Source organism: Triticum aestivum, chromosome 7B, assembly GCF_018294505.1.
Source record: "Triticum aestivum cultivar Chinese Spring chromosome 7B, IWGSC CS RefSeq v2.1, whole genome shotgun sequence".
In the NCBI taxonomy this organism is placed as follows: domain Eukaryota; kingdom Viridiplantae; phylum Streptophyta; class Magnoliopsida; order Poales; family Poaceae; genus Triticum; species Triticum aestivum.
In genome coordinates, this window is record NC_057813.1 from 711352766 (window position 1) to 711375817 (window position 23052).

Genomic DNA, 23052 nt, shown 5'->3' on the forward strand with positions numbered 1-23052 from the left:
ATGTTGCTCATATCGTGCGTATGGTGTCTCGCATTGCTATGTCATTTGATTAGTTTAGACATGTTTTGTGTGAATGCCACCTGTTCAGTGTCTAATTACCATATATGTGAATTATGCATTGCCATCTTGTTGCAAGACATTATATATGTGAATTATACAATGCTATCTTGTTGCAAAGGCATTATATATATGAATTATGCAATGCCATGCTATTTATCCAATCATCATGTATGTGAATTATATCATGCTATCATTTTTTTGTATTACGTGTTCCATTTGTCGACAACGTTTGTATATTCAACTACTCTTCCTGTGCATCAGCCATTTGAAGTGGTGATGGAAGTATCTGGAGTGAAAACAAGGTATTCAGAGCAGACAATGCTACCTGCTGAAGCAGACATCTTGTTGGTTACAGAGAGCTCATCAGAGGAGGATTCGGAGACTGATGACCAGTCTTATTTCCCCTCTGAGGTCTATGCTCAAACATGGCAGGGTTATATTACCCTTGTCATGAATGTTGTCTTGCATTGCTTAGTTTTTACATCATATATGGATTGTCATCTGCTTACTTGCTTACTATATAAATCATATATTTGAATTATATCATGCCATCATGTTTACATAGTACATACACATCATCTATCTGAATTATGGCATGGCAACCCATTTAATAAAGACATCATATAGTTATATCATCTCATCATGTTTAGTGTTTACAGTCATCATATTTAGTATTATGGCATTCTATCCATGAATGTATGTGAATTATGGCATGCCAACCTATTTAATAAACACATTATATAGTTATGCCATGTCATCCTGTTCACATAGTCTCATATTTTGAACTATGTCTTTCCATCTTTTTTAGTTAGCCATCATAATGTGAAATTGTGTCATGCTATCCTGTTTAGTTAGCCATCATATATGTGAAATTGTGTCATGCTATCCTGTTTGGTTAGACAACATAAATATGAATTATTTCATGCCCTCTTTTATTCCCCACTATCCATTGCACCTATCTATCATACAATTTCTATACTTTCAATTACTTTTCTTATTTATCAGCCATTTGAATTGGAGAGCGTGATGGTAGTATCTAAGGGAGTAACAACACGGTCTTCAGAAAACATAGTGCTACCAGTTGATGCATATAGAACCACGGTTGTACTTGCCCAAGGACCAGATCCACCACACATAACCCAGACTCTCGCAGATTGTACCCCTACCCAGTTGCACAGAGAACCAACTACACCTCTTCTAACCCCAACCTTGGCAGATAGTAACCCAGTTCCAGTTGACACAGCACCGTCTCCACCACAGAGAACCCAAACACGAACGGTTAGTAAGGGAACTACAGTGCCCAAAGCACGAGGACCACCACTCTGAATCCCAACTCAACGCTTAAAGAAGAAGAAGATTTGTTCTTAGGTCAGGTTCTGTAGCTATGGTTCATACTCCTTTGCTCTTGCATTACTGTATTTACTCATACCAACTATTTTCAAATTTGAAGGATGGAATTGAAACTCCAATGGCGCAATAGGTATGTTTTAAACCTGTTTCTTTAACTAGTTTGCTGTTGTAACCTGCTCTATGTTGATTTCAGTTTCAATTGAATAAACAGTTATGTTCTCATGTCATGCACATTACAAGTGTTGTTATTGCTCCATAGTTACCCACACTTATATTCTTTCTATTCTACTTTGTCTTGAACAAATATTATTTGAACTGTGTCTCTATCTTGATTTGGCAACAAAAACTAGAATGATATAGACCATAAAGTGACCATGGTACAAGATATATGTTTGTTTCATGTTGTTATCATGTCCACTTTACTACTGAACTCATTTACCAAAATGAGTTTCATATACAACATGGTAAACATGTTATGTGTCTGCTTGTTTCTCTTTTAGAATGCGGAAAAATATTGGAGAACAGTACCGCGTTATCCAATGGTAAAGGAAGTAATGCAGATAAGGTTCAAGATAGTGAGACATCCCTGTTGGTCTCCAAGAAAGCTGATAAAAACTATCTTGACGATAGTGAGGGAACCCAAAAGTCCTGTCTTGATGTAGTGTTCGAGTTACTGGCCACTACTGTTGGCACAAGCACTTCGAACTCGCTGCCTGAATCAGTTCGTCTTCTTGAGTCTCAACTTCAAGTTGAAAGACATCGATCAGATGTGCTGCGACAGGAAGCTGAAGGACTGAGGAAGTCCCTGCTGAATTCAGATGCATATTTTCTGGTGCAACAGCTAGCGCTGGAGGATTTAAGCGCCAAACAAGAGAAAGTTAATAAGCTTGCTAAGCATCTTGCCAGCATTATGGGTACCCAGGATATTGTTTCTTGAGATCTTCTGAAGTGGTTTTGGTTCTGGATTTGTTTTCCTACAGCATTTATTTGCGCTGGTCGCCAACTTTGACAACCAGTATATATGATATGCTGCTTTGTTCCCTATATTTGCACTGGTGGCGAACTTTGATGCCCAGTGGATGTAATATGTGTAACAACCGTGATAGCCTAGCATAAGTTGCTTGCTTATTTATTTCCTTGTTGTCTTGTTTATTTGTTTGCTTGTAGTCAGTGCAGTTCTTTTCAAAACTAGGCCACAATAACCATGGGCTAATATTTACTGTAGTGACACTGGGCCTCCTACGGGCCGCAGAAACAGTGGGCCTTCTACGGGCCATAGAAACAATGGGCCTTCTACGGGTCGTATCATCAATGGGCCTTATACGGGCCGTATGACCATAACGGGCCATTGTTAATAGGCCGTATTTGATGATGCTATGAAAACGGCCCAATGTATTAACGGACCACAAACGGGCCGATGTAACCACGGGCTGAATTTGGCCCACAAGCAGAAAATGACAGTAACGGGCCGTAAGTAAACGAATGCTGGAAATGAGCCCAAGAATAAATGGGCTCTGAGAAGGCCGAAAGATAACATTTGCTAGAAACGGCCCAACTGAATAACGGGCCCTTAATGGGTATAAAGTGATATATTGTTCATTATGGGCCAGTGTCACCACGGGCCGTTAATGGGTATAAAGAGATACACCGTTCATTACGGGCCAGTTTCACCACGGCCCGTTAATGGGCCAAGAGTTACAAAGGTCCACATATGGGCTGAAAGAAGTCATGGGCCACACATGGCCGGAAGTTAAAATGGGCTGAATCATATTGGACGGCCCAGATGACGCTACTGGGCCTAATTCGGATAGGGCATAACGGGCCCTGGGTTAGCGGGCTGTAAATGGGCTATATGCGAACAGGCCGTTAACAGGCTTTCCGTGGGCCGGGCCGCCACCTTTTGACCAAGTCAAATGGGCCGACCTTTTCACAGGAACGGGCCTCTGTTGGGCCGTGCCACGTGTCGCCGTATCATAGGCGACTTCGGTCCAATGAACGGATGACATCTGTCCCAACGGTGAGTCGACACGTGTTTCCTCCAGCCAATGATGATTTTACACGTGGAATATCCCCATTGGTCGGGGCTGTTAATGGGTTATCGGATCCAAAACCCGACCCGATAGCTTAACGCGTTCCGTTACGGTGGATGCCACGTGTCGGTCACCCTTGACGAAAGCACTTCTGTGACACGCAATTTATCGTCATGGAAGTGGACACTTCCGTGATGATAATTTTGGTAATGTCATGGAACACTTCTACGACAGCACAGGTATGACTATCTTGATTCTGTCATAAAATTGTCATGGATGTACAAGCATGACAAAAAATGCGACCTACTATGACAAACACATATCATCACGGAAGTGTATTTTTTTGTAGTGTGTATAAGTCCTAGTATTACTCTTACGAACAACAGTCGAAGCTTTAGCATGATCCTTTATCCTAACAGGGAAAGGAGGTTTTTCAACATAAGTAGTAGGAACAATAGGATCACTATAGGTAATAGTCTTTTCTTTGACTGTAATAGGTGCAACTACTTTCACTTCAACAGGAGGATTATATTTAAACCACTTCACTTTAGGGAGATCAACGTGAGTAGCAAAAGATTCACAGAAAGTAGCTACTATCTCAGAGTCAAGTCCATATTTAGCGCGAAATCCACGAAAAGCATGAGTATCCATAAAAGATTTAACACAATCGAACTTAGGTATCATACCTGACTCCTTACCATCGTCGGAACCCTAATCTTCAGAGTTGCGTTTAATTCTTTCCAATAAATTCAATTTGAATTCAATAGTCTTCGGCATATAAGAACCAGTCCAGGAAGTATCGAGCAGGTTGCGATTATCAAGAGAAAGCCGAGCATAAAAATTCTGAATAATCATTTCCCGAGAGAGCTCATGATTGGGGCATGAATATAACATTGACATAAGCCTCCCCAAAGCTTGAGAGATGCTTTCTCCTTCGCGAGGCCAGAAATTATATATGTAATTACGATCACGATGAACAAGATGCATAGGATAGAACTTCTGATGAAATTCCAACTTCAATCGCTTATAATTCCAAGATCTCGTATCATCACATAGCCTATACCATGTCAATGCGTCTCCCTTCAAAGATAAAGGGAAGACCTTCCTTTTGACAACATCATCGGGAATACCTGCAAGCTTAAATAATCCACAGACTTCATCCACAAAGATAAGGTGTAAATCGGGATGCAATGTTCCATCTCCTGTAAATGGATTAGCTAGAAGTTTCTCTATCATACCCGAAGGAATCTCAAAGTAAATATTTTCATAAAGTTCAGTAGGTTGAGGAGCAACTCTTTGCTCTTCTGGTTGGGGTGAAGATACCCCAAACAAGCCGCTCAAAGGATTAGTTTCCATAGTGACAAGTAACAAAAAATTTCAGCACACTATATAAATGTTTCCTTACCAAGTTCCACTCACCAAAAGCGCTACACTCCCCAGCAACGGCGCCAGAAAAGAGTCTTGATGACCCACAAGTGTAGGGGATCAATGGTAGTCCTTTCGATAAGTAAGAGTGTTAAACCCAACGAGGAGCAGAAGGAAATGATAAGTGGTTTTCAGTAAGGTTTTCTCTGCAAGCACTGAAATTGTAGGTGATAGATAGTTTTGTGATAAGATAAATAGAAACGAGTAATAAGTAAATAAAATAAGTAAAGTGCAGCAAGGTGGACCAATCCTTTATGTAGCAAAGGATAAGCCTGGACAATTTCTAATAATGAGAAAGGAGCTCCCAAGGACACATTGGGATTATCGCCAAGCTAGTTTTCATCACGTTCATGTGATTCGCGTTCGGTACTTTGATAATTTGATATGTGGGTGAACCGGTACTTGGGTACTGCCCTAACTTGGACAAGCACCCCACTTATGATTAACCCCTATTTAAAGTGTCCGCAACTACAAAAGAAGTATTAAGGTACACCTAACCACAGCATTAAACATATGGATCCATATCAGCCCCTAACGAAGCAACGCATAAACTAGGGTTTAAGCTTCTGTCACTCTAGCAAACCATCATCTACTTATTACTTCCCCATGCCTTCCTCTAAGCCCAAATAATGTTGAAGTGTCATGTAGTCGACATTCACATAACACCACTAGAGGAAAAGACAACATACATCTCATCAAAATATCGAACGAATACCAAATTCACATGACTACTAATAGCAAGACTTCACCCATTTCCTCAGGAACAAACGTAACTACTCACAAAGCATATTCATGTTCATAATCAGAGGAGTAATAATATGCATAAAGGATCTGAACATATGATCTTCCACCAAGTAAACCAAATAGCATCAACTACAAGGAGTAATCAACACTACTAGCAACCCACATGTACCAATTTGTGGTTTTCATACAAGATTGGATACAAGAGATGAACTAGGGTTTTGAGAGGAGATGGTTCTGGTGAAGATGTTGATGGAGATTGACCCCCTCCCGATGAGAGGATCGTTGGTGATGACGTTGGTGATGATTTCCCCCTCCCGGAGGGAAGTATCCCCGACAGAATAGCTCCGCCGGAGCCCTAGATTGATTCCGTCAAGGTTTCGCCTTGTGGCGGCGGAGTTTCGTCCCGTAAGCTTGCCCACGATTTTTTCCCGAGTAAAAGCGATGATATAGAAGAAGATGGACACCGGAGGCCCACCAGGGGGCCCAGGAGATAGGGGGTGTGCCTTATAGGGGGGGCTCTTGTCTCCTGGACAGGGTGTGGGCCCCCTGGTGTATTTCTTTCGCTCAGAAATTCTTATTAATTCCAAAAAGTTGTTTCGTGGAGTTTCAGGACTTTTGGAGCTGTGCAGAATAGGTTTCCAACGTTTTCTCCTTTTCCAGCCAGAATTCCAGCTGCCGGCATTCCCCCTCTTCATGGTAAACCTTGTAAAATAAGAGAGAATAGCCATAGGTATTGAGATATAATGTGTAATAACAGCCCATAATGCAATAAATATTGATATAAAAGCATGATGCAAAATGGACATATCATAGGTTAGTCCCAAAAATGGTATAAATGTGTAAAATAAAGCCCATAAACATCCAAAAGGGGTAATATAATAGCATGGAACAATAAAAAATTATAGATACGTTGGAGACGTATCATACATCCCCAAGCTTAATTCCTGCTCGTCCTCGAGTAGGTAAATGATAAAAAAGAAATTTTTGATGTGGAATGCTACCTAGCATGATTCTCAATGTAATTTTCTTTATTGTGCCATGAATGTTCAGATTCAGATGATACAAAATAAAAGTTCATATTAACATGAAAATGGTGATACTTCAAGCATACTAATCAAAGTAATCATGTCTTCTCAAAATAACATGGCCAAAGAAAGTTATCCCTACAAAATCATATAGTCTGACTGTTGCTCTATCTTCATCACACAAAGTACTTAATCATGCACAACCCCGATGACAAGCCAATCAATGGTTTCATACTTTAATAATCTCAAACTCTTTCAACTTTCACGCAATACATGAGCGTGAGCCATGGACATAGCACTATATGTGGAATAGAATGGTGGTTGTGGAGAAGACAAAAAGGAGAAGATAGTTTCGCATCAACTAGGCGTATCAACGGGCTATGGAGATGCCCATTAATAGATATCAATGTGAGTGAGTAGGGATTGCCATGCAACGGATGCACTAGAGCTATAAATATATGAAAGCTCAACAAAAGAAACTAAGTGGGCGTGCATCCAACTCGCTTGCTCATGAAGACCTAGGGCATTTTGAGGAAGCCCATCATTGGAATATACAAGCCAAGTTCTATAATGAAAAATTCCAACTAGTATATGAAAGTGACGACATAGGAGACTCTCTATCATGAAGATCATGGTGCTACTTTGAAGCACAAGTGTGGAAAAGAGATAGTAGCATTGTCCCTTCTCTCTTTTTCTCTCATTTTATTTTTTCCTTTTCTTTTTATCTTTTTTTTCTTTTCTTCTTTTTTTTTGGCCTTTCTTTTTTTTCTTTTTGGCCTTTCTTTTTTTTCTCTTTTTTTTCTTTTTGTAAAGGCTGAAGTCTCATCCCGACTTGTGGGGGAATCATAGTCTAAATCATCCTTTCCTCACTAGGACAATGCTCTAATAATGAAGATCATCACACTTTTATGGATTTACAACTGAAGAATTACAACTCAAAGCTAGAACAAGATATGACTCTATATGAATGCCTCCGGCGGTGTACCGGGATATGCAATGAATCAAGAGCGACATGTATGAAAATTATGAAGTTGGCCTTGCCACAAATACAATGTCAACTACATGATCATGCAAAGAGCAATATGACAAAAGTAATGCGTGTCATATGAACGGAACGGTTGAAAGTTGCATGGCAATATATCTCGGAATGGCTATGGAAATGCCATAATAGGTAGGTATGGTGGTTGTTTTGAGGAAGTTATATGGTGGGTGTATGGTACCGGCGAAAGTTGCGCGGCACAAGAGAGGCTAGAATGGTGGAAGGGTGAGGTGCGTATAATCCATGGACTCAACATTAGTCAAAAGAACTCATGTACTTGTTGCAAAAATCTAGAAGTCATCAAAAACCAAAGCACTACGTGCATGCTCCTAGGGGGATAGATTGGTAGGAAAATACCATCGCTCGTCCCCGACCGCCACTCATAAGGAAGACAATCAATAAATAAAATTGTGCTCCAACTTCATCACAAAGCGGTTCACCATACGTGCATGCTGCGGGAATCACAACCCTCAACACAAGTATTTTTCATAATCACCTCAACTAGCATGACTCTAATATCACTACCTCCATATCTCAAAACAATTATCAAGCATCAAATTGATCATAGCATCCAATTATTTTCTATGATAGTTTCAAATATACCCCAAGCTTAGGATCTTGCCACTCCTTATTCCATAGTCCATAAAAGCTTTACCCAAAACATGAAAACTTCACAACACAAAACTCAACAGGAAATCTTATAAGCTCCGTTAGTGAAAGAAAACAAAACCAACACATAAGGTACTGTAATGAACTCATTCTTTATTTATTCTGGTGTTAAACCTGCTGTATTACAACTTCTCTATGGTTTATAAACTATTTTACTAGCCATAGATGCATCAAAATAAGCAAACAACACACGAAAAACAGAATCTGTCAAAAACAGAACAGTCTGTAGAAATCTGTAACTAACGCAAACTTCTAGAACTCTAAACTTCCTACCAAAATAGGAAGTCCTGGACAATTTGTCTATTGATCAGCAGCAAAAAGAATCAACGCAAAATCACATTTCTGTGATTTAACAAAACTAAATTCGTGCGTGCAAAGTTTCTGTTTTTCAGCAGAATCAAATCAACTATCATCATAGGTTATCCTATAGGTTCTACTTGGCACAAACACTAACTAAAAGATAAAAACACATCTAAACAGAAGGTAGATGCAAGATTTATTACTAAATAGGAACAAAAACAAAAAACACAAATAAAATTGGGTTGCCTCCCAACTAGCGCTATCGTTTAACGCCCCTAGCTAGGCATAAAAGCGAAGATAGATCTAAGTAGTGCCATCTTTGGCACTAAATTCATAAGTAGCTTGCATGATAGATTCATAAGGTAATTTGACTTTATTTCTTGGAAAGTGCTCCATGCCTATCTTTAACGGAAATCGGAATCAAATATTCCCTTCCTTCATATCAATAATCGCGCCAATCGTTCTAAGGAAAGGTCTACCAAGAATAATAGGGAAAGAAAGATTGCAATCTATATCAAGAACGATAAAATCTACAGGCACCAAATTTCTATTTGCAGCAATGAGAACATCACTGATCCTTCCCATTGGCTTTTTAATGGTGGAATCCGCAAGGTGCAAATTTAAAGAGCAATCATCAAGATCATGGAAACCTAGAATATCACATAAAGTTTTCCGGATCGTGGAAACACTAGCACCCAAATCACACAAAGCAAAACACTCATGATCTTTAATTCTAATCTTTATAGTAGGTTACCACTCATCATTAAGTTTTCTAGGTATAGAAACTTCCAAATTAAGTTTTTCATCATAAGATTGCATCAAGGCATCAACGATATGTTTGGTAAAAGCTTTATTTTGACTATAAGCATGAGGAGAATTAACAACGGATTGCAACAAGGAAATACAACCTTCTAAAGAACAATTATCATAATCAAATTCCTTGAAATCCGAGATAGTGGATTCAATACTATTTAAAGTCATGACCTCTCCAATCCCACTTTTACCAAATTTAGCATCAAGATCTAAAAACTCTGAATTCTTGGGACGCTTTCTAGGTAAAGTTGACTCATCTTCAGTCCCATAATTATCAAGATTCATATTGCAAAACAAAGATCTAATAGGAGACACATCAATAACTTTAAGATCTTCATCATTATTCTCATGGAAACTAGAAGAACACGCTTTTATAAAGCAATCTTTCTTTGCACGCAATCTAGCGGTTCTTTCCTTGCACTCATCAATGGAAATTCTCATTGCTTTGAGAGACTCATTGATATCATGCTTAGGAGAAGAATATCTAAGTTTAAGAGAATCAACATCAAGTGAAAGTCTATCAATGTTCCTAGCTAAATCATCAACTTTGAGCAATTTTTCTTCAAGCAAAGCATTAAAATTCTTTTGAGAAATCATAAACTCTTTCACACTATTCTAAAAAACAGAGGGCATCTTATTAAAATTACCATAAGAATTATTGTAGGAACTTCCATAATTATTAGAGGAATTACTAGGGAACGGTCTAGCATTAAAGTTTCCTCTATAAGCATTGTTTCCAAAACTATTCCTACCAACAAAATTCACATCCATAGTTTCATTGTTATTCTCAATCAAAGTAGACAAAGGCATATCATTGGGATCAATAGGAGTATTCTTAGTAGCAAACAATTTCATAAGTTCATCCATCTTTGCACTCAAAACATTGATTTCTTCTATAGCATGCACTTTTTTACTAGAAGATCTTTTGGTGTGCCATTGAGAATAATTAGCCATAATATTATCAAGAAGTTTTGTAGCATCTCCTAACGTGATTTCCATAAACGTGCCTCCCGCGGCCGAATCTAAGAGATTTTTAGAAGCAAAGTTCAAACCGGCATAATTTTTTTGTATGATCATCCATAAATTCAGACCATGAGTAGGGCAGTTGCGAATCATCAATTTCATTCTTTCCCAAGATTGGGAAACATGCTCATGATCAAGTTGTTTAAAATTCATAATATCGTTCCTAAGAGTGATGATCTTAGCGGGAGGAAAATACTTAGAGATAAAAGCATCTTTGCACTTGTTCCAAGAATCAATACGATTTTTAGGCAAAGACGAAAACTAAACTTTAGCACGATCTCTAAGTGAAAATGGAAACAACTTCAATTTAACAATATTGTTATCCGTATCTTTCTTCTTTTGCATATCACACAAATCAACAAAGTTGTTTAGATGAGTAGCGGCATCTTCATTAGGAAGGCCAACGAATTGATCTTTCATAACAAGATTCAGCAAAGCAGTATTGATTTCACAAGACTGAACATCATTAAGAGGAGCAATCGAAGTACTAAGGAAATCATTATTATTGGTATTCGAGAAATCACACAATTTGGTATTATCTTGCGCCATGGCAACAAGTAATCCAACACACAAGCAAACAGAAAAAGGCAAGCGAAAAGAGAGAGGAGATTGGGAAAGAGAGGGCGAATAAAACGGCAAGGGTGAAGTGGGGGAGAGGAAAACGAGAGGCAAATGGCAAATAATGTAAATGCGAGGGACATGAGTTTGTGATGGGTACTTGGTATGTCTTGACTTGAGCGAAGACCTCCCCGGCAACGGCGCCAGAAATCCTTCTTGCTATGTCTTGAGCTTGCGTTGGTTTTCCTTGAAGAGGAAAGGGTGATGCAGCAATAGTAGCGTAAGTATTTCCCTCAGTTTTTGAGAACCAAGGTATCAATCCAGTAGGAGGCTCCTCAAAAGTCCCACGCACCTACACAAACAAACAAAGAACTCGCAACCAAGGCAATAAAGGGGTTGTCAATCCCTTCATGGCCACTTGCGAAAGTGAGATCTAATAGAGATAGTATGATAAGATAAATATATTTTTGGTATTTTATAATATAGATGCAAAAAGTAAAGATGCAAATAAAAGTAGATTGGAAGCAAATATGATAAGAGATAGACCCAGGGGCCATAGGTTTCACTAGAGGCTTCTCTCAAGATAGCATAAGTATTACGGTGGGTGAACAAATTACTGTCGAGCAATTGATAAAAAGCGAATAATTATGAGATCATCTAGGCATGATCATGTATATAGGAATCACGTCCGTGACAAGTAGACCGACTCCTGCCTGCATCTACTACTATTACTCCACACATCGACCGACTCCTGCCTGCATCTAGAGTATTAAGTTCATAAGAACAGAGTAACACATTAAGCAAGATGACATGATGTAGAGGGATAAACTCATGCAATATGATATAAACCCCATCTTTTTATCCCCAATGGCAACAATACAATACGTGCCTTGCAACCCTTTCTGTCACTGGGTAAGGACACTGCAAGATTGAACCCAAAGCTAAGCACTTCTCCCATGGCAAGAAAGATCAATCTAGTAGGCCAAACCAAACTGATAATTCGAAGAGACTTGCAAAGATAACTCAATCATACATAAAATAATTCAGAGGAGATTCAAATATTTCTCATAGATAAACTTGATCATAAACCCACAATACATCAGATCTCGACAAACACACCACAAAAAGAGTTTACATCAAATAGATCTCCACAAGAGAGGGGGAGAACATTGTATTGAGATCCAAAAAGGGAGAAGAAGCCATCTAGCTAATAACTATGGACCCGAAGGTCTGTGGTAAACTACTCACAACTCATCGGAAGGGCTATGGTGTTGATGTAGAAGCCCTCCATGGTCGATTCCCCCTCCGACGGAGCGCCGGCGAAGGCTCCAAGATGGGATCTCGCGGATACAGAAGGTTACGGCGGTGGAAATTGTGTTTCGTTGGCTCCCTGGATGCTTTCGGGGTACGTAGGCTTATATAGGAGGAAGAAGTACGTCGGTGGCCGCCTGAGGGTCCCACGAGATAGGGGGCGCGCCCTATAGGGGGGCGCCCTACCCTCTCGTGGCCGCCTCGGCCGCTTCTTGACTTGCACTCCAAGTCCTCTGGATCACGTTCGTTCCAAAAATCATGCTCCCGAAGGTTTCATTCCGTTTGGACTCCGTTTGATATTCCTTTTCTTTGAAATACTGAAATAGGCAAAAAAAACAGCAATATGGACTGGGCCTCCGGTTAGTAGGTTAGTCCCAAAAATGATATAAATTTGTAAAATAAAGCCCATAAACATCCAAAAGGGGTAATATAATAGCATGGAACAATTAAAAATTATAGATACGTTGGAGACGTATCACATATCCCCTAAGCCAATCGTAACAACATCCTTTTCGCAGTTTATCTTAGCATTAACAGTGTTCAAGAAGGGTCTACCAAATATAATGGGACAAAAGTCATCTTGTGGGGAACCAAGAACAAGAAAATCAGCAGGATATTTAACTTTCCCACACAAAACTTCAACATCTCTAACAATCCTAATTGGTGAAATAGTATCTCTATTGGCAAGCTTAATTGTAACATCTATTTCTTCTATCTCAGTAGGTGCAATATCATGCATAATTTCTTTGTATAAGGAATGAGGTATTGCACTAGCACTAGCACCCATATCACATAAGCCATGATAACAATGATCTCCTATTTTACCAGAAATAACAAGCATGCCTACAACAGGTCTATGTTTCTTAGCATCGGGTCTAGCAATTCTAGCAGCTGCATCACAGAAATAAATAACATGCCCATCAATATTATCAACCAAGAGATCTTTAACCATAGCAATACTAGGTTCAACTTTAATTTGCTCATGTGGCGTATATGTTCTAGTATTACTCTTACGAACCACAGTTGAAGCTTTAGCATGATCCTTTATCCTAACAGGGAAAGGTGGTTTCTCAATATAAGTACCAGGAACAATAGGATCATTATAAGTGATAATCTTTTCTTCAACTGTAATAGGTGCAACTACTTTTACTTCAGTGGGAGGATTATATTTAAACCACTTCTCCTTAGGGAGGTCAACATGAGTAGCAAATGATTCAGAGAAAGAAGCTACTATCTCAGAGTCAAGTCCATATTTAGTGCTAAATCCACGAAAAGCATCGGTATCCATAAAAGATTTAACACAATCAAACTTAGGTGTTATACCTGACTCCTTGCCTTTGTCGATATCCCAATCTTCAGAGTTGCATTTAATTCTTTCCAATAAATTCCATTTGAATTCAATAGTCTTCATCATAAAAGACCCAGCACAAGAAGTATCAAGCATGGAGTGATTGTTGAGAGAAAGCCGAGCATAAATTTTTTGAATAATCATTTCTCTTGAGAGCTCATGATTGGGGCATGAATATAACATTGACTTAAGTCTCCCCCAAGCTTGAGCGATGCTTTCTCCTTCGCGAGGCCAAAAATTATATATATAATTACGATCACGATGAACAAGATGCATAGGATAAAACTTCTGATAAAATTCCAATTTCAATTGTTTGTAGTTCCATGATCCCATATCATCACATAGCCTATACCAGGTCAATGAATCTCCCTTCAAAGATAAAGGGAAGACCTTCTTCTTGACAACATCATCGGGCATACCTGCAAGCTTAAATAATCCACAAACTTCATCCACATAGAATAGGTGTAAATCGGGATGCAATGTTCCATCTCCTGTAAAAGGATTGGCTAGCAGTTTCTCTACCATAAACGAAGGAATTTCAAAGTAAACATTTTCAGTATGTTCAGTAGGTTGAGGAGCAACTCTTTGCTCTACTGGTCGGGGTGAAGATACCCCGAACAAGCCCCTCAAAGGATTATGTTCCATAGTAAGAAGTGACAGTAAATTTCAGCACACTATATAAATGTTTCTTTACCAAGTTCCACTTACCAAAGGTGCTTCACTCCCCGGCAACGGCGCTAGAAAAGAGACTTGATGACCCACAAGTGTAGGGGATTTATTGTAGTCCTTTCAATAAGTAAGAGTGTCGAACCCAATGAGGAGCAGAAGGAAATGACAAGCGGTTTTCAGTAAGGTATTCTCTGCAAGCACTAAAGATACCCCTTACGAAGCAACGCATAAACTAGGGTTTAAGCTTCTGACACTCTAGCAACCCATCATCTACTTATTACTTCCCAGTGCCTTCCTCTAGGCCCAAATAATGGTGAAGTTTCATGTAGTCGACGTTCATAAAACACCACTAGAGGAGAGACAACATACATCTCATCAAAATATCGAACGAATACCAAATTCACATGACTACTAATAGCAAGACTTCTCCCATGTCCTCAGGAACAAACGTAACTACTCACAAAGCATATTCGTGTTCATAATCAGAGGGGTATTAATATGCATTAAGGACCTGAACATATGATCTTCCACCAAATAAACCAACTAGCATCAACTACAAGGAGTAATCAACACTACTAGCAACCCACAGGTACCAATCTGAGGTTTTGATACAAAGATTGGATACAAGAGATGAAGTAGGGTTTGAGAGGAGATGGTGCTGGTGAAGATGTTGATGGAGATTGACCCCCTCCCATTGACAGGATCATTGGTGATTACGATGGTGATGATTTCCCCCTCCCGGAGGGAAGTTTCCCCGGCAGAACAGCTCCGCCGGAGCCCTAGATTTGTTCCACCAAGGTTCCGCCTCGTGGCGGCGGAGTTTCGTCCCGTAAGCTTGCTTATGAATTTTTCCAGGGTAAAAGCCTTCATATAGGAGAAGATGGACACAGGAGGGCTGCCAGGGGGCCCACGAGGCAGGGGGCGCCCAGGGGGTAGGGCGTGCCCCCCACCCTCGTGGCCAGGGTGTGGGCCCCCTCTGGTACTTCTTCCGCTCAATATTTATTATTAATTCCAAAAATGACTTTCATGGAGTTTCGGGACTTTTGGAGCTGTGCAGAATAGGTCTCCAATATTTGCTCCTTTTCCAGCCCAGAATCCCAACTACCGGCATTCTCCCTCATGTAAACCTTGTAAAATAAGAGAGAATAGGCATAAGTATTGTGACATAACGTGAAATAACAACCCATAATGCAATAAATATCGATACAAAAGCATGATGCAAAATAGATGTATCACCCTGCTGCGCCCGTGTGGGTGGAGAGAAGGAGAAGAGAAGAGAGAAGCATGTGGGTGGGCCCAGAGGAAAAGTGAGGAGAGAGGGAGTTGGAGGCTGACGGCCGGCCCAATGGCATGTAAAACAGTCTCTCTCCTCCCCCAGTAGCTATCCCCCAGGTTCCTAGGTTTGGGGTGGGTTCGCCAGACAGTATTTTGGTCAAATCCGGCGATAATTGAGGTTGTGGGGGCGCGAGTGGGACTTTTTTATCCGCCGGCGCTGAAAAAGTGCTCTTGGGGGTCTTCGTGCGTGGACGTGTGGAGATGCTCTAAGAGTATTGGGATGGGGGCGATAGGAAGGAAACCTTACACATTAGGGCTTAATAAATTAATGTTGGTGTCCCTCAAACGGATGGATGCGTAGACAGAGGCATAATCGGTAGCCAATTCCACGTCCTTCCTCGTCCTTGGTACTCCTCCACAAGGGCTATATAGCTCGGATTCAAAATTTCTTTGTGCATTGAGTTGTCAGCAGATCTGGTCGAGGGAGACCCCTGAACATCAGCTGGTGTGATAGGTTGATAGGTGGAAGAACGGATGCATAGTTAGCAGTTGGGGTCACCGAAGCGGCATGGCTCGCTGTGGGTCGCGGGGTGGCTCGGTTAGGTTACACATGGCGGCGCCGATGGCACGCTGGGTCATGGCGACGGCCCCAGAATCATGTGGCGGCTCACCGGGGTCACACCGAATGGCGTGCCTGATTCGCCAGTGGTCGACAGGCAGTGTCGCTGCACCACGTCGGGCCACTCTCGAGGAGGGTTAGTGAACTGGATGCAGATGGGGAGGTGGTGGATATTAGATTGCCTCATCGGATACAAATGGTGGAAGGGGAATCGAATGGACCATTTGTTTTCGGTAGAAGTGGAACCAAACATGGGGAGCGATAGTTTCGGACGAATGCTCCGCCCCGCAGCTCCAGCGCTCATGGCTCTCCGCTAGGGTTTCCCTCCGCCGCCGCCGGACCCTCCCGCCACCACCAGCCACCGAGCGCGTGCCTCCTGGCCCCTTCCGCGCCCCTCCTCTTTCCCCCTCCGGGTCCCGCCCCTGCGCCGCCTCCCCGGGAGGTGGCCGGGGCGGCTCACCCCCTGCTCTCCCTCTCGGCTGTCCCCGTCCTCCAGCTCCTCTCGCCGTCGCCGGCAGGCGCCCTCGGCGCTGGCTCGGGTGGTGTCGGCGGCGGCGGGACCTCCTGTCCCTACGCGTGCGGCTCTCCTTCCCGGGGCAGGAGACGGCGGCGGTGCTGCTCGGTTAGGCGGCGGCCGCCGGTGGCGGGCGAGATGGAGGTGCTGCCCCTTGGCGGCGGGGGCGGCGTGGTGACGTGCGGTGGCTGGCAGCGTGCCCCCGGCCCAGATCTGGCCCCTCCCGGCCCCATCTGGGTCCTAGCGGGCTGGCCATTGGCGTGTCTTCCACGTCCTCTGCATGGCGCGGAGGAGGAGCATCTCAGACTCGTGGTGGTGGCGCTGACGGCATGCCTTCTGCAGCGTTCGGCGGTCGCGAAGCTTCTTCGTTTTTGTTGATCCGCTAGTGTCGGCATTTGTTTCTTTTCTTTTTCTCTTTCGTTTCTGTTGGGCGTGCCTGTGCTGCTTCCGCCCCAGTACCTATCTGGTTGTATCGGTGATGTTTGCTTTGTAATACAAAGCGGGGATACCCTATTTCGTTGATAGTTTCGGTTGAATCAGACAAAGAGAGGTCCGTGGTTGCGTATGGTGGGTCCTACTACTGGTAACTGAAAGCTGATGTGGATGTTTTGTACGTTGGTGGGTTCCTCATGTAAGCCGGTAGAAAAGGCTGATGTGGCTAGGCCGCTGATGTGGATATCCTGCATGTTTAAATAAATAGGTTAGTGGGGTGAACTTGGATTTGTCTTTTCCTAAGATTACTGCTAGTCGTTAGTTTATTGTTGAAGAACAACCAAAGAAACACATGGATTTTTCGGGGATTTTAAGGTTCCACACAGCACGGATACAGTAAGATCCATACAATCCGCGTAGATTGCCGCAACTTATGTCCACCATGAGTCATGTTCTTGTGCATGCATCACAAGTACGATATCAATTTATGACATGACAGCCTGCATATTTGTTTTTAAGAACAACATGACAGTTTTTTTTAGAACCTGCAGAAAACACATGACAGCCTGCATATTTATTTTTGAGAACAACGTACCACGTGACACATGTGATAAGCAATCCAAACAATTAGAAAAAAAAAAACAACGTGACAGATTTTTTTTTCTTTTTGAGAACTTAGAAAAAAACACATGACAGCTTGCAACCAATAATAAATGTGCTCACATCAATCCTGTCCATATGGGCCCGCCCATCCGCACGGCCCGCGCACGCGTGAGGAGACGCACAAACTTAGCCCATTCGCACAGGGGCTCGCCGTGCTGCCCCTCTGCCCCTGCCTGCCTGACACTGACGCCGGAGAGGACTCAGGGGGAGAGAGAGAGAGAGCGGGGATGCCGGAACTGCCGGAGGTGGAGGCGGCGCGGCGGGCGCTGGAGGAGCACTGCGTGGGCCGCCGCATCACGCGCTGCGCCGTCGCGGACGACTCCAAGGTCGTCGTCGTCGCCGCCGGGCGCGTGGCCTTCGAGCGCGCCATGGTGGGCCGGACCATCGTGGCCGCGCGCCGGAGGGGCAAGAATCTCTGGCTCCGCCTGGACGCTCCGCCCTTCCCCTCCTTCCAGTTCGGTCAGTACCCGCCACTAGCACCACACGACAGTTTCCCCGACCTACCCTGCCTCTGCTTGCTTTGCCAATTGCAGTTTTGTTCTGCAGTAACTCGCTGGAGGCTGGAGGTGCATTAGCTTGATTGGCCACGATTCATGCTCGATTTCCCATAGATTCGCTTAATTGCTCGTTGATGATATCCCAATGCTAACTGTTGCCGATTAATGTCCTCCGAAACACGGAGAGTTGGGAAAGGGGACAATTCTTTGGGGATGCTATGAATTGCTTTGCCCGTGTATGCTCGATTCCCCATATATATATATATTCCATATAAGGGACGCGATGAACTCGCTTAATTGCTCGTTGGTGATATCCCAATGACAATTGCTGTCCTCCAAAAGAGGCAGAGTTGGGAAAGGGGGAGATATTTTGGCTTCAGCAAACACCGAGGTTGACATGAACATGCTCTGGCTTTGCAGGAATGGCAGGTGCGATCTACATAAAGGGCGTTGCCGTCACAAAGTACAAGAGGCAAGTGCTCCTTTCCATTTCGGATCTCACTGTTGTTTCACTAGGATAGATTATTAGTAGTACAGTTGGAGCTCATAACGAAGCTTATGGATGGTTTCAGATCGGCTGTCAACTCCGAGGACGAGTGGCCCTCCAAGTACTCCAAATTCTTCGTCGAGGTCAGGAGCCCAAAAAACAATGTGCAGATTCTTTTCAGTTATTCTAAACGCGGAGTTATCTGTGGTAATGTGTTGCTTTTGCGGCAGTGCTTGTACAAAATGGTGAACTTCAGGTGTGAGCTCACGAGTTGAAAGTGGCATGAGTCACTTCTCTTGCAAACTTTTATTGGTTAGGCTGCGTTTGGCACCACAGTATTTTTGAAGTTTTAGAAAAATACCATGGTATTTTTAGAAACCATGGTTTAAAATACTTTGATGCGTTTGGCGTCAACAAATACTCCATTTTACAAAACCGAAGTATCTCCAAAACATAGTTTTTTCACAGTATTAGAAAAAGAGGTCTGGACCTCTTTTTTAAAAACCGAGAAACGATCGTTCTCGTCGGTCTCTCAACTCCATCTTTCCAGTCGTCAACCAGTGTGATTATACTTCATTTCTCTGTAGCTATGAATAAACAATTCAAGCTCAGCACATGGGAAGGAAGGTATGCGCCCTTGTACGCCTACTCTGTCGTTGATCTCGTCAATTTCTCTACACAACGCTGCATGCATACATCAGCCGTGAGCACAAGCTGGTTAGATCGTGTAGCTGAGTTCGGTTCAGCTCGATATCTTCAGTGTTATCCATGCAACCTAACAACTGGTGACAATTGGAGAAAACTGAGAAAAAACGATTTGCCAAACGCCTCAATGGTTTTGCCAAAGCTACGAAAAACTGTGGTTTTTAGATACTGAAGTATTCAATGTCCACGCGTTGGAATACCGAGGTTTTGTAATACTACTGTTTTAGATAAACTGTGCTGCCAAACTAAATCTGTAGAATAACCGTGGCTGTAGATAAGCAGGAAAGGCCATGTTTTAGTAGCCCATATCTTTCAACACAACAAGCTTAATAAACTCATGGACAGAGATTCTAATGTTCATCACCTGCTCTTCAGAATTGGGCATGTTCCGGGGAATGCCAGCAAAAATAGGATATGGAGGCCCTGGCTCATTCGCCAGGACTAGAGCTAGCACACGGAAACTTGCGGCCTGGCACAAATAGCCCTCATGAGATTAAGACACTTAATTCCCTTGTAACAAAAGAAATTATATCATCAATCGTTGGAATTTCCCCACTAGTTAGTCCCTCCTGAAGATGGCTAGGAAGGAGCTCTACGGCTTGGAGTTATCATTGATGTCTCTAACCTGTTTACACTGGGTGCCAAGGCTCATCTGAAGTTAGTTTTTAACTTTGATGTGCCCAACCTTTTAAAATTTACGCATTTTACAGCTTGATGATGGCTTGGAGTTTTCCTTCACTGATAAGAGGCGCTTTGCAAGAGTTCGGTTATTCAATGATGTAAGTGCTTTTATTATTGCTTTCTCAAGTTCAGTTTAAATTATCTGGAGCCAAGGCAAGAATTCGATTATTTTCCTTTAAATTTTATAAAAGTTTGCTCACTCAAGTATTGTTGGCAGCCTGAAACTGTACCTCCAATTTCTGAGTTAGGTCCAGATGCGCTCTTTGAGCGGATGTCTGTTGATAATTTTGTGGAATCACTGAGCAGGAAGAAGATTGGAATAAAAGCTCTTTTACTTGATCAGGTGATCATCGTTGAGTCGATAGAAGTTATTGGCTCTACAATTATGTTTTCCTATGATATACAGAATTAACTTGTTCTATTTTCTGATAATACCATAATTGATATCTTGCTTTTTTTTTATGAGCAGAGCTTCATATCAGGCATTGGTAATTGGATTGCAGATGAGGTGCTTTACCAGGTATTGGTACAAAAAATTGTGAGGCTTGCACCAAACGAAATACCTGAACTTTGAATTTGTTATGGACCTGGACATGTAGGAACGCTAGGACTAAGGGTTGGACACTCGCCCTTGGATGCTAGAGGCCTGATTGTACAAGAGGGGATGGGACCAGGAATTCATTTTGTTATGCATTGCCCCCCTCCAGCTAATAATTCAAAAAGGAATTAATAGCCATTCCATGGACCCTAAGCAATCTGATCTTATCTCTAACAATTTCGGCTAACACACACCTAGGAGTCTAGGAAATAAATCTGCTACTGTTCAATAGATACAACTGCTGCATCTTCTGCACTTGTGTTTCAGTGCGGCTTGGCCATAACAAAATTCATGTTATTATTTGTAGTCGAAAATCCATCCATTGCAGATTGCTTCTAGCCTAACAAGGGAGAGTTGTGAAGCGCTACACCAAAGCATCCAAGAGGTTACTCTAACTTTACATTGTTTTGAGTAACTGTACTGCACTACTGTATACCTTGCAGAATACTTGTGTCTTGACCCAAGAATTTATTAGGTTGTGAAATATGCTGTCGATGTCGATGCTGATTGTGATCGCTTTCCTGTGGAATGGTTGTTTCATCACCGCTGGGGCAAGAAGCCTGGTAAAGTCGATGGTGAGTTTCTAAAGGGAAAAATATGATATTCTTGAACACGGTCACATCCATTATTTGAGAAAATTGGCCACTGACGGAACTCGTCGTAATTTTGCATTTCATAAGATAAACTGCGGCAATTATGCAGGAAAATAGGAATGTCAGTAATTATGTGCTCCAGTTTGTTATCTTTTGGCCCTGGTCAGATTTATCCAGTTTCTGGTTATTGCAGGAAAGAAAATTGAATTCATAACAGCTGGTGGCAGGGTGAGCAACACTACTTCACTATCACACTTTCTGCCATCCTAGATCTATCTAACCCTCTGATTTGTACTCTCTCTATGTAGACTACAGCCTATGTGCCACAACTGCAGAAGCTGACTGGGACCCAATCTAACAAAAAAGTAGTGGCTAGCCCAGGGCAAGTGAGCGAGGATGGTGATGCCAAGGAAGCAGGGGCAGAAGTAGAGGTGGAAGCTGATGATGATTTGAAGCCAAGAAAGAGAGTGGCAACATTCAAGGCTTCCAAGGGACAGCAAAACAAGGATGTCATAAGTGCCCCTTCCAAAATAACAAGGAAAATTGCTGGTGGCAAGAAGAAACAAAGCATTAAACATGGCAGCAAAGATGATGTCAAGACTACAGAACCAAACAAAGCTGGTGCTGGTAGCAACGATGAGCATGGTTTGGACGAACCTGCTGCTAAGATGCGCAAGTTATCAGGCCGGGGTACAAGAAATTCGTCCAAGAATAAACCGAAGACTACCAAATAATTAATCTGGAAGAAGATAAAAGAAATTCAGTGTATGTTGGTTACACGTTGTCTAACGTTAATTTAGTGTAGAGTATGTTGGTTATGTGTTTTATACTACATTCCAGTGATTATGAAACCATTTGAAATCCCCGGAATTTCATAACCTTGTCTCGGTTTCTTGAACTGCAGCAGTATCATGTTACCATATGAATAGAAAATGCATCTGTTTGAACTTTCCATCTGTGTTCATTATGAAACCTAATGGCCAGATTCTCCTCCCAAGTTTGCCATAAATGTCTTGAATAAAATTGGACAGAGCCTTCATTGCAGTATTTGGTGATATTTGATATATATATATATATATATATATATATATATATATATATATATATATATATATATATGATGTTGTTGCAAATATGTAAAATGTTACATACAAAATACACTAGAACTGATCCTATGTACAAAAGAGGGCTACCCTTATCAACAAAAGCAACAACCAATTTTTTATTTATGAAAAGTCACCCAAGGAGGCATCTTAGATCTGATAAATATTGAGAGAAATAATAACTAGTATAATGAAAAGACAACTGGATGCAGAATAAACAATAAAACTAAAATTACATTGAAAATCATATTGGCCTTGTTCTTTCTTTAATTGTACACCGTCCACTCAAGGTTGAAAATTGCACTGAAGTAACGGTAAGGAAAAGGGACACCTGCAAATGCCCTCACCATACCAGGATTTAGAGACCACAATAGCCGCTTGCCGCTTGAGACGAGATCTAGAAGTTGCCGAAGAAACATCGTTGGAGCATCACCTCACGCAAATGCCCTCATCGTTGGAGCATGACCTCACCACCGGAGCGGAGAGTCGAAGAAGGCGGACCATGATGCAGAACAACATGG

General features: G+C 42.0%; 1 protein-coding gene across 2 annotated transcripts; it reads left to right on the forward strand.

The window, feature by feature from the left end:
- The first annotated feature begins 17958 nt into the window (after window positions 1-17958).
- LOC123159386 (formamidopyrimidine-DNA glycosylase) lies at window positions 17959-22380 on the forward strand. Of its 2 annotated transcripts, none has more exons than XM_044577213.1 (10): window positions 17959-18326; window positions 18785-18836; window positions 18937-18994; window positions 20267-20335; window positions 20455-20580; window positions 20707-20757; window positions 21143-21220; window positions 21311-21410; window positions 21606-21656; window positions 21737-22031. In XM_044577213.1, the coding sequence occupies exons 1-9, from the start codon at window positions 18095-18097 to the stop codon at window positions 21632-21634; spliced, it is 795 nt and encodes a 264-aa protein (XP_044433148.1). In that variant the 5' UTR covers window positions 17959-18094; the 3' UTR covers window positions 21635-21656; window positions 21737-22031. The 2 variants fall into 2 exon arrangements, with proteins under 2 accessions (XP_044433148.1, XP_044433147.1); XM_044577212.1 differs by having other exon boundaries at window positions 17965-18326; window positions 21622-21656; window positions 21737-22380.
- The last annotated feature ends 672 nt before the right edge of the window (window positions 22381-23052 follow it).

Bases quoted from the DNA above. Each gene is read 5' to 3' on its own strand.
- LOC123159386 (XM_044577212.1), top strand. From the start codon at position 18,095: ATGCCGGAACTGCCGGAGGTGGAGGCGGCGCGGCGGGCGCTGGAGGAG. The intron at 18,995-20,266 runs GTCAGGAGCCCA...CGCATTTTACAG, and splicing joins ACTCCAAATTCTTCGTCGAG to CTTGATGATGGCTTGGAGTT. The intron at 20,758-21,142 runs GTATTGGTACAA...TATTATTTGTAG, and splicing joins CAGATGAGGTGCTTTACCAG to TCGAAAATCCATCCATTGCA.